Source organism: Meleagris gallopavo, chromosome 1 (assembly GCF_905368555.1).
Source record: "Meleagris gallopavo chromosome 1, MGAL_WU_HG_1.1, whole genome shotgun sequence".
NCBI lineage: Eukaryota > Metazoa > Chordata > Aves > Galliformes > Phasianidae > Meleagris > Meleagris gallopavo.
The window spans coordinates 173,680,511-173,692,953 of record NC_139404.1 but is presented as its reverse complement, the minus strand read 5'-3'; the positions used below and the strand labels follow the sequence as shown (position 1 = coordinate 173,692,953).

The window sequence follows — 12,443 nt, the reverse complement described above, 5'->3', positions numbered from 1 at the left end:
GTTGGGCTATTGTAATTGTTTATGATTATTCTTATGCTTAAAAAAAATTGGTTACAGCTTTTAGAAACAATCTTTTTTTGTTGTTGTTGTTTAAAAAGCTAAAATAGTTTTTTAACTTCGAGAATGTTCGTATACATTGTTTTCTCTGTCTAGAAATTATTAAATTGCATTTCAATTTTAGATTCCAGGAAAGATAAGATTACTATTTAAAGACATTTTATAGGATACTTAAAATGAAATCAAAGGAGCTAAGTATTTCTATAGATGGAGCCTTGATGGAGGTTCTGTCAACTGTAAACCCTGCTGGATTTACTGTCCGGTTGCTGTAACTCTACATGCAGTAAGACAAGCAACCTTAAAGTGAATTTCCTATAAGAGATTTTCAGGTAAGTATTAACTTACAATGCACAAATAGGATTTGTGAAGCATGGAACAACAGCTAGAGTTAGTGACAGACTAACCCTCTTTCCTGAGAATAACAATGTCACACTTCTTATTTTGTTTTTTATTCAAATACGTGTTATGTTTGGGGAAAAAAAAATAATAGATTAGCATTTTGAATGTGAAGTTTTTTCCAAAATTGAATTTTGACTTTTATCTAGAAAAATGTTCTTCTATAAACCTGGAAATAATCTTGGAGTGAATTGGAAAACTCGTTTGTTTGCATTCATTTTGGTTCTGGTAAACAGTTCGTTAAAAATACACGCAGCGTAACTGATGAGAATCTGGTGCTAAGGGAATGACCATTTGATACACGAAAAGATCAAAAATATGTGATGAAATTTTTTGCTTAAATTTGTTCTGAGACTGTTACTACCAATCTGGACTAAAGAGTTGTACTGCTAGTCACTGGTCAGCCTTGTAGGATAATTAAAAACATTGTTTGCGTACATTTTATTTTCTTGTATACCTTCAATCCTCATGGAAACTGAACTCTTCAGAAAAGTTGCTGATGCTGGTTTATTTCCATTTTGTGTAATGATTCTGAACACCTAGAGGAGGAGAGCCCTTAACGTGGGGATTGCTGTTAGTTAAGCTGCAAGGAGAGAGCTGGTTTGCTGCAGTGAATTGTACCTCAGTGCAATTGTAATGTTAATTGTATGTATTTTGCAGAACTTTTTTTAGAACTCCTTCTACTGGTTTTAGCTGACTACAAGCCAAGACTAACAGACTCCAAACTAGATTAGAATGGAAAGGGTAGGAGAGATGATATGGACTGAAGTTCTTTCAGAACAGACTGCTATTTGGTGTTCTTTCTGAGATCCTTGGCAGGTGGGGGTTGTGCAGTGGGCTTCTTTATTCGTGTACTTTGATAAGAAGTAACAAATACTCAGAGAGCAAAGTTTTAAAGCAAAAAAAACTTCCTGTAAGGCTGGTCTACATAAATGCAAACTCTTCTTAAGGAATACAAGGAGAGTTTCTCTCTTTAAAGGAAAAAAAAACAAAAACTCCAGGTCCCATAAAATACAAATTTATAAGATCTAAACTGTATCTCAGTGTGTTCTTCCCTCCATCTAAATTTTGTTACCATTTGGGAAGCTGTATTTTCCTCCAGCGCCCCATCTCCAACTCTATCTTGATACTTCTCGTTACTACGTCTGTATGTTATCCAGTGGTGCCCATTGAAGAGACAAGCATGCTGTGTTTGGTTTTGCTTTATTTACTTTTAATGAAGATTGTTCCATGTTTCATGGTCTCTTGAATACCACTTCAAAGACATGAAGCATATTCTGAGTAGCTGAGAGGTCATTGCCAAATGCCACCTAATGTCACTGTGTTGTGAACTGCAGAATTTTGGCTGCACGCACCTCATAGTGCACCTGGGCTGTACTTACGGAGGAAGTAGAACAGGTTATGACGTAAAGAAAACTAATAAATATTTGCAGGTAGTACAAAGTTCTCTATCTAAGATGTGTTTTAAGGGTATGATGTCTGACCTGCTTTGCTGTTTCCTTTCGAACTATTGCTTACTGAAATTGTTCTGCATAATGTTGTTGTCTTAGTATTTACTACATATGTCACACTCAAAAATATGATGCTGAGTGGATTCTTCTCTTGCTTTGGGTTTTGTGTATGGATTAGTGATTATCATGTGAGAACTCTTGTTATTGAGGCACTTTATTTTAGGAATGCTTAATGCTTCTTATATTGATGAGTTCTTATGTTTTTGTTGCCTCACCCTGAGCCACCTTGAAGGAGAAGAGCAGAGTAAGATGATTTAATAGCATAACCTTTAAGAACTACGTTAACAACAGCTTTGCTGGTTTGGGTTTTTGTCTAAGTGGGTCAGATATACTGTGTGGACTCACAGACATCTCATATTTCAAAGCTACCCTCACTCTCTGTTTTTAAGCATATTTTTTCTGTTAGCCATCTCGACTTTGTCAGGTGCTCCTCACAAGCTACAAATTTAACTTAAGCAGGGTGCTTTTGTTTATTTTTACACACTTTTGATTCTTTCTACGTTAAGATTCATGTAGACTACCAAGAATGATTTGCAGTAAATTAACTGAATGATTTCTTAAACTTGTTGAAGATAGTCTACAAATACTTAAAGCAGCAAGAAAAATATGCAAAGCATATGGTTAGTAAATAAAGCTGCATCAGAGTCTTTAGTCCTTTTCCCTATCCTTTTAGTTGTGAACTGTATTTTGAGATGGTGGTACTCTGGCAAATCTTTTTCACATAGAAGTATTTTCTGTAGCAAAGGAAAGCCAGATCATTTCAGTTCATCAGATGGTTTTAATTTCTTAGCAGGGAACTTTGTCATGTCTCTAAACTTGTGCTAGCTTTCAGCTGTTTTTGTTTCACACCTTACTCAACCCACTTAGTCTGCAGAATTTGAGTCATGACTAAAATTTGTCAGTTTTCCATAGTTCCTTCTGAACTTTTCATGATTTTCATGTCATGTCAACTTACATACTCCTGAAATACACTTTTAGTAGTTTTAGGGTTTAGTAGGCACTCCTCAAAAGTTTTCTTTTGCTACGGATAAAAATACTTGGTTTAGCACCCAGTCTGTTGGAGCTTTCACCTTTAAATTTGGTTGAAACAAGACTTACACGTTGCAATGATTAACTATATTGCTGTGGAGTAAGAGTTGTTTCCATGCCACGCTGCACATTTTGATTTTCTTTGGGTAGAAGAATATTTTATTTATCTACTATCTTTTCATGACACTTTTCAAGTAGTTTGAAGCTCTATCCCCTATAAACATCAAGGTTGTATGAACAATTAAAAAAAAAAAAAAAAAGCGAGGAGGAGAGGGTTTACAGATGGAAGTGTACATGAAATCTCAATATATAACTTAAACATTAAAACTGTAAACATGCAAACATTTTCAGTGTTAAATACTTCCAAATTTTTTAAACATACGAGAAAATGTCACCAACCAGAGACTGAGTTTCAACTTTTAGATCAAAAATCTTTTTTTTCTTGTTTTGTGTGAATTTCATAGTTAAAAAAAAAAAAAAAAAAAAAAAAAAGTTTCAACCTTCAGATGTTGAGATAAGGAAAACAAGTGTAGGCTGTCTGTGTGCCAGTGAGAAATTGCAATGAAATAGGAAGTGGAGAGAGTATCTTGCTTAGCAAAATTCTAAACCACATAAAAGACATGTAGCAATACTAGCTGCAAGGCTTACGAAGTAATGGTAAGACAACTTCTCTTATTCATATTACCAGCTTGCACATCTTTTAGGTGTGGTTGCTAAAAGTAGCCTAATATTCAGATGTAATATTCTGTAGAGGTACTCTACAGAGTACTACGTCTTACTACTACATTACTCTTACTACTCATGTTACGGCTGTTGAGTGAAAATACCACTGATGAAAGCTGCTGGAAGGAAGGACAAAGTAGCTCCTGAGCTAGCTGTTCAGGAGTCCTTTGCAAGCTCTACAAAGGAGTTCTTGGTTTATAGTTAGCTTTCATGGTCTTATTTTTTAAGAAAGAATATTAAAAATGCTTGTTCAGTTTCAGTAGCCTAGCACAAAAGTTGAATGTTTAATCTTTTTAATGGTCTATTTTCCAGTAACATTTTCCTTAAAAAGAAACAAACAAAAAACCTCTTACAAAGAAAGTCAACATTTGAAATGAAAATCTCATATTTCTTATTGTCTTTACGCTATTGCAAAATTAAGATATATAGTACACTCAGACTTTCCTGACAGTGGACAGTTGGACAGTGTGTGTTTGTACACAAGACACACATCATCTCACTGTACAACAGATGAATCCTGGTTAATGCTACTGCAATAACTTTTAAAATGTGTTAATTTAAAGTAGTGCTACTTGATTCATCCTGAGATGGAGAATGAGTGGTTGCTTTAGTATATCCATGTAGACTTACCAGTGCTCGGATTATTCACAGCAGTTTTAAAACACCGTGGCCTGCTCACGTGCTAGACTGTGTATTTTTTAATGTAGAAATTGTATTGTAAATCTAATGTTTAAAGTCCATCATAGATAAGTGCATTTTTAAGCAAAAAAAGAAACAACATTATTTGGAACATGAGTGATCCTGAATAGTCTAGCTAAATATCTTCAGTAGTTCATAACTTTGAAATTGTTTAGTTTGATATGCTGTTATCCAGACTTAAATATTACATAAAAATTGTTAAACAGGAGGAATCTTTATAGTTTGAATCTTATTAAGCCTTTTCTTTAGTTTTCTTGTTCTCTAGGGTAGCTTCATAACATTGATGTATCCAACTCCTGAACTGGAAGGAGGAAGTGTGACGTTACCTACCACATGTTACTTGCCTTGCCTTCTTTGTGAAACAGGAGAAATAGGGGTGAGGCTTAGCTTTGTTGCAGCACATTGTAGGAAGAAAATAGACCTGCTAAACATGTTTCCAGGCTTCATTTTGAATGAATGGGAGGCAAGTAATTAAGCTGACTTGAGGAAAATTTTCTAGCGTGGGTTAATTAAGTTACTCATCTGTAGTAGTGTTCTGATGCAAAGAATGCATCAGGTTTTAGAGTAGTAATGTTTCTAAGTGTAATGTTTCTAAGACTTTGGGGGTTTATCTTTCCCAGTATAACACCTTCCCTCTAATCATGAGAACCAATAGCTTTCTACCATTAATTGCTGGCAACAGCTTGGTTTTTACAGGGCAAGGATTATAATTATTAGCTGTGGTTGAAAATGCTTACCCCTCTCACCCTGGGGATCCAAGGTGTTGCTAGCAGTTAGATGTAGTTAGCTGTTCCCTTCCTCATGTAAACACTTGCAACCAGAAATTACTACTACTACTTGCTTCTGTGCCTGGGAGGAACTAAACTCTTTGAGTATTGCCTTGTAATAATTTGATTTTGTTGTTTTTTCCTCTTAAACTACAATATAAAATGTTGCCTTGTTTTTCATTTTTAAGCAAGGATGATGTTTTATTAACCTTTTGCAACTCTTTTGGAATATGTAACCATCTTGAGAGCTGCAAACTAGTTTGAGAAATATATGCTTAGAAATTAGGTATTCAAATGCTATAGCCACCTTCCTAAAAGAAAAAAGAAGTGCTGAAATATCTCTTCATTTGTATGGTTGAACAGATTTGCTTGTATTTTACATTACAGAAGGTGTTTATGAAAGCCAAAAGTGCAATTTCTTTTGTGACTTTCCAAAAGAATTGTCCCCATGCCAATGAATTGGGTTTGTTTGTTTAAATGGTTATGCCTCTGTTTTTCAGATAGATGTATCAGTTCAGAAATGATCGGTGTATGTTGATTTCTAAGGTGCAGTGCTCTGTTTCTGCTTTATTAATTGCCCTGTGTAGGAGGCAGGGATATAGAAAACTTGATACTCTTTTCCAAACTGCTCAGTCTCTTGTTCTTTCATTTCTATAGAATCCCTCCTTTTGGCAGACAGTTTGTTTTCTACTTACGTAAGCTCAGATTGAGTTTCTGATTTGGATGCAATTGTTCTTATTTAAAATCATTATAATTTAGAATGATTTCAATGCAAACAGTTTTTTTTTCCAAATGTTAATGCTGTATTGTCCATCTTTTAATGTCTTTCTGTTTTAACAATGAAATCCTGGCCTTGTAATCTTCTGATAATATTTTGTAATGGATAATGAAAGCAATCTTCAGTTTCATCTCATCCAGTCACTCTTTGACTTTTTATCTTATTTTATTTTTTTCAGTGAGGCTGTGGACTAGCAGTGTGAGAGCTCACATGTGCTTAATATTGCTCTATGGCATGGAATTAACTGTTGTTTCTCTCTCAGCCTCTTAACGTGTTCTTTCAAAGCCTAAAATAGTTTCATTCTGTTGCCAGGAATCTGAATTCCATTGAAAAGGAAATAATCTCCTTCCCCATTGGCTCAGTTCCTCTTTTGTTTTGGTTCTCCTTTTCCAAACATTTATAGATCACCTCTTATTACTAAGAAGTTTAAAACCGTTTGTGAATAGGAATGTGATGGAGCACTGGACTGTAGTCCTAAAGTCTGGATCAGACGGTGCCTTGCACTTGAGAGAACGTCAAGAAAGATGAAGATGTGGTGTAAATGTGAGGAGATTTCCTTCATGATGCTGTTATTTCCAAAAGCCACGCTAAAAAAATAACATACTACACTCTAACCTCCCTCTAAAGTTCAGTATTATTTGTATATCTAGTTTCTCAGACGTTAGAACTTTTACCATTCAAGATATTACTATCTTCTTTTAATTACTAAGATGGCAAGTTGTTCAGCAGCGGAGTGATCCTCCCCATAAACAACCTATATTTAGCTCTACTGTGATCAGTTTACATTTGAATTACGAGAGGGCGTTGTACCTACCCATCACAATTTACCAAATTTCTTATTGTAACTGAAATTCAGTCGTCTTAATTGTTATGGAAGTTGAATAACTTGATCTTTATTCAGTTTATTGCCTTTGTAGCTCGTGGTCAGTGTTAGGCTTCTTGTTCTTTTATGGGCAAATGAGCTACTAGTGACTTGTTCCAGCATTAATTCTTTCCAAAGCTTTCAGCCTAAAAGGCTTCAGAGAATTAAACCAGTAGATCGGTTTTGGGTTTTCAGCCATTTCATGCTAGTCCTGTCCTGTATTTTATATAGGTTGCTCTGAAAGTAATGCATCCTATTTGTTTCCATGAAAATTACAACAGATACAAAGAGCACAATAATATCTGATAGAGCAAATACTCAGCTACAAAACACTGTCTTTCAGCACAGTCACTATAATTAGATGTATGTTTTTCCCAGTCATGAATCAAGAGCCTGCATGGTGTGCTTTTTCAAAAATAAAAATAATAATAATAATAATAAAAAAAGATCTGTATGGCCATCTGGAATGGGGCTTGTCTTTTGTGTCATCATTGCTTCTAAAATGCACCACTCATCACTTTGCTGTGCTCACATCTCCTGTTTGGTCTCCATAAACGTTGAACAAGCATCAGTGAATGTCAGTGGGTGCCATTTTTTCCACATGGAGGAATTCAGTGACACACATTTGCTTCATATGCTCTTCCATATTCTATGCTGTTTTGTCAGACTGCTCCTCTGCTGCCATCTGTTGCACGGTAACAAAATGTAATGGAATACTGATGGGAAGGTTTTACTGCCATGCCAACATCATCAGCCTCTGATGTTGTGCACCAGTCTAATAACATAAGAGGCGTTACTTCCAGAGCAGCCCTTGTTCAATTTGTATGTGAGTGAGAAATCTTTTCCAATTAAAATGTCATCTTGTTTCCTGAAAAACTATTTTTAAAATGCATTACCAAGGTACTTCTTGCTAAGATTTCTAAGTTGCTAGATGAAGTAGATACCTGAATAAAGGTAAGTTAAGCTTTCGTTAATGAAAAGATATATCTAGATGGTGATAGTTGCACTTCTATGTCAAAAAGCAGAAGAAAAACAAATCAGCCCCTGCAATTCAGTCTAATTTTTACTCTAATACATATATTTAGACCAAGATTTTGTTTATGTATGTGTTCTGAAATATTTCTTCTGGTTGTATTTACTATTGAAGAAGGTACACATTGGTTTGAAAGCCTAGAGGAACTTGGAGAGCTTATCTACTTCACCTGCTTGAAAGTCTTTTAGGTATTTATGCATTTTAGGTAGTTTCATGTGTAGAGATCATTATAAATATGATACAAGTTTAGCTCCTGTTAAGGCTTACCTGTCTCCTGCAATTTCGTAAGTTATGTTTTGTTTTCTCAAGTCTAAGTCAGTTTCCTATGCATTTGTTGTGGTAGTTTTCATTTGTCAGAGGAGATACAGTAGCTGAAGTTAGTTCTTTGAATGTGAACTTGGGCATAAACGTTTCTATCATTGAGTTCTTGTCATTAGTTGTACCTGTTTTTGATGTTTTTTTTTTTTATTGCTTTTTTTGTTTGTTGCTCTTGAAATCTTCAGGAGACAAGTCATGGCAAATTTAAACTTAAAAAGAAGTATGTAAAAGTCAGTGATAACTTGTTTTTTGTTAAAAAAGAAAATCTCAAAGGAAGAATTAGAGTTCTGTATTATGATGTGGTTAAAGGTATCTGTCGGAAATACAGATTTTTTTTTTAAACAACTTTACTGAATTTCTGTGTGTATATATGTATAATTATGTGTGTGTGTATATATGTATGTGTGTATATATATGTATATATATATATATACACACTCGTATTTCAGTGGCTGACGCTTGGTGGAAAGATTTGCATATGAATAATTAATCCCTGAAGTGTGGCTTATTCTCATTTTTTAAAATGTTTATTACAACCAAATAGTAAGGATTGAAAGGAAACAGTCTCAGAAAAATTACAAATTTTACTTGCAAATTGTTTCCTATTCCACCAATCCAGAAATGATATTACAGTGTAACCATAAAGTACTGTAGCTTTAGATGAGGGTTGCTAGGAGTGGCCTGGTTTCTCTCCTTCTTTTTCGTAGCCCAGGAAGTATCGACTGGGGATGCTGGATGAGAGGATAGTTCCAGTGGGATCAAAAGCAAGAAAATCAAAGAACCCTATTGGCTGTCTGACTGACAGGTGTAAAACAGGAGTACCCATCAATATGGTTTGGTGGAACAGAGTCACAGAAAACAATTTACAGGTAATTTTTTTTTTTTTTACTAGCCACTTTTTCTGTGTTTTGGATGCTTTATTTTAAATTCTAGAAAATGTTAGAAACAGTTACTCTAAATATGGGTTGGAATAGAATGAAATGTTTTCCAAACAGGCATAGTGACCCCTTCAGGGAAAGTGACTCAGATTCTATTTTATTCTCTTCACCTGCCCCTGTGTTATGTGCTCTGCTTGATTGTTATAATCCATGGAGGAGAAGCAAAAATAACAATTAAATGTATTTTAAAAGCAGACGAATGCAACCACTTCCTGTTTCAGGAAGTTTCACTGTGAAAATTAGTGACCTTTGCTAAAATGACTGACAGAATGAAAGAAAAATCCTTTAGTGCAGAATGTAACTATCATGATCAGAAAGTGTAAATATCTGTGTTTGAAATAGTTTCTCAACTTTTGTGTTGAAAACTCTAGATTGCATTCTTTAGTCTCCTCAAGAGCTGGACTTGAGTGTATTTTATTTGGAAGCAGCAGGTTATCCTTGAGATGATAATGAAGAATAATTCTTCAATAATGAAGAATCTGCTCAGTGTCCCTTGAGACAGAGTTTAGATGAAAGTTATTATAGTTGTTGTAACTACAACACTCTTGCTACTACTATTTTGCACTGAAGTGGTGCTTTTGATTATTCAGAGATGATTACTCGAGTCTTTGTGTAAGTTTGTTTTCTATTTTTTGTGTTTTTGAGTGATTGAAATAGGTGAATCAGCAATAGTCTTGCTGATAACTAGAGTGTGTGGCCTCTGAAACTTCTTTCAGTTTGCTAAATCTTTGTCATATTAGGGTAGATGTGACGCTCACACTGGAGCCCTGTAATGCCAGTACTAGTTCTGCATTACTTAATGGTTGGATACTTTTTTTTTTACTACTGAGATTGGGAATGATTAGCAGTTTGTTGCATGCAAACTGATACTACTTTGTGCAATCACTTGGCCGTAAGTCTTGTCTTGTCCCTTTTGCTGCCGGAGAAGCAGCAGAGCCACTGGCGGAAAATGATGAAGCATTGGTAGAAGAGGCAAGTAAGGCTACAGAGGAATGGTTGGAGCCAGTGAAGCACTACTTTTCTGAAGTGAAAAAAGACTGACAGATTGATTTACCTGTGTTTATCTAAGGAGCTGCCAATCTTAATTACGAGAGATGCTGGAACAGGTTGACTTAAGAGGTTGTGGATGCTCCATCCCTAAATGTATTCAAGGCCAGATTGGATGGGGCCCTGGGCAGCCTTAGCTAGTGGGGTGGCAATCCTGCCCATAGCAAGGGGGTTGGATGTAGATGGTCTTCAAAATTCCTCCAACTTAAGCCAGTCTGTGATTCTGTGTGTGTGATTTGCTCTGAGAAGACAGAAAGAAAACTGGTTTTCAAACATCAAGTAGATGTTGAAAGTTACATAAATAACAGTAATATAGAATCTTATATTATAGGTTTATGGAGCAATTACGTAGTTTACTGTGGAGATTTGGGGCTTTAAATAGCATGTTTGTGCACATCCATTGAAAATAAAAAGAAAGGGAGGTTTCAGCTCAAGGAAATAGTGAAGAGATTGCATAGTAATAATGGTGTTTGGCAAGATTGAATGGAAAAAGGTGTGGAACACAGGCTATAGATGAGATTGAGGATATGTAAAGCTTTATGTGGATGAATAACTAAATTTTACTTTGACTGTTTTGACGTTATTGTTCTGATCATTGTATTCACATGAACGTTTTCCGATTCACTACAAAATCGAAGCTCAAGAATGTTAAAAATTTAAAATGTTACTTGTGAAATAGCAAAAAAAAAAAAAAAAAAAAAAAAAAAAAAGGCTGGGGTTATTGGAAAAGTTTGGTTTGTGAAACTACCTTAAGACAAAATAGGCACCACAAACAAACAAAAACCCTCCAGAAAGTAAACTACGGTAGTTTCACACTGAGATTTCAGATTGTTCTGAATTAGAAAAAGTCACGCAGAATCCACATCTAGCATTGATCTCTCCAGTATTTCGAAAAAACAAGCTGTTCAGAGGATTTTGTGGGTGTGAATATAGATCATACCAACTAAATCTAGGCTGATGGTGAGTGCTAAGCAGTCATAAGTAGAAAAGTTAAAATGTAGTGAATGCAACTATTTGAGGGCATTTTTTCTTCATTAAAGATGAGAAAGCAAATTTACATCTCAAAATTGAATGTCTGCTCTTCTAAATGTGTGATTTAAGATGTGGGAAGGCACTATTTCACAGTGCAATGTTAAGTGTTGTTTTTAAAGGTGAGGAGATGCTTGTCTGAAAATGAGTGGTTTACCAAACAAGGTAGTTCTCAAGGTGTACTATACAACAGTTTCTCAGGCATGGCTATGAATTTTTAATCCAGATCTGTTTACTTTTTTTTTTTTTTTTTTTTACTTTAATCACATAAGCATAACACAGTATTTAAAAGCGGAGTTCAGAATGAATGGTTCCTGGTTTTGCATTTAAAAATAAATAAGACAAAAGGCAAAACCATTCCTTAGTGGTATGTTCTGATTTGTGTTAGGAAACTAAAGCAATGCCATGAGATGCATATTGTGTTATCAAAGTAGGTATAAAATAGCAGGAGATTCAACTTTTGTTATACAAATCATTTGTTAAGCACCATGAATAGCTGAATTTTCTTTTTTTTTTTTTTTTTTTGGGCAGCTTGAGTTGAATACAATTTTATAAATAATTTTAAAAGTATTTTGCATCACAAGCATGGACTTCTAAAAGTTAATAGTTTTAACAATGCTCTTTAAAAATACTCTATAGTATTTTACTAAAGAAGTAACACATTGCATGTAACAAACACATTTCGTCCATGCTAAACTCAGCAAAATTGTTTGGCTTTAGCAAAACTGTCTCCAACTTTTGAAGAGTGAAATTGGAATCTAGCTAGTAACGTTGGTGAAATGAATTTTTTAGATTTAACTGTGTGGGTAACGTGATGGTGTTTCAGATACTGTAACACAAGGAAACATATTGCACAAATTCAATAGCGAGAGGGAAGGAGATTTGTGTTCAAGTCCTTAGTAACCTCCAACATCTGATGGGCTGCTCTGACATTCCAGAATGTGTCCTTTTCTGATGTCACGGGCATCAAGGAATCCTTCTGGAGAGAGGATTGCTGCAATGCTCTCTGCGTAGACTGAAGCTACTTCTATTGCACATCTGCCCGTTCAAAAAAAACCAAAAACCATAAAAAAGCACTTCTGCATGTTTTTGAATTAAGAAAACATTCTGAGATCTATGCCACATAGTAGGCTGGCAGAGAACTGCCCTGCTCGTAGCTTGGGTACAGTTCAGTGGTGGTTTTCTGTAACCATTACAGGATTATGCAATTCTGGATGTCAGAACAGATCAACATGAATTGGGAGGTGAAGGACAAC

General features: G+C 35.1%; 1 protein-coding gene across 14 annotated transcripts in view; it reads left to right on the top strand.

Moving 5' to 3' along the window:
• The window catches only part of PAN3 (poly(A) specific ribonuclease subunit PAN3), a 76,897-nt gene that overhangs the window by 26,172 nt on the left and 38,282 nt on the right, over nucleotides 1-12,443 (top strand). For 11 of the 14 annotated variants that reach the window (XM_085216104.1, XM_085216099.1, XM_085216103.1 and 8 more), the window contains one exon: nucleotides 8,881-9,042. The exons of the other annotated variants lie outside the window; for them this stretch is intronic. In XM_085216104.1, the coding sequence (XP_085072230.1) occupies nucleotides 8,881-9,042 (162 nt within the window). The remainder of the gene's footprint in view (nucleotides 1-8,880; nucleotides 9,043-12,443) is intronic. 14 annotated transcript variants of the gene reach the window in all.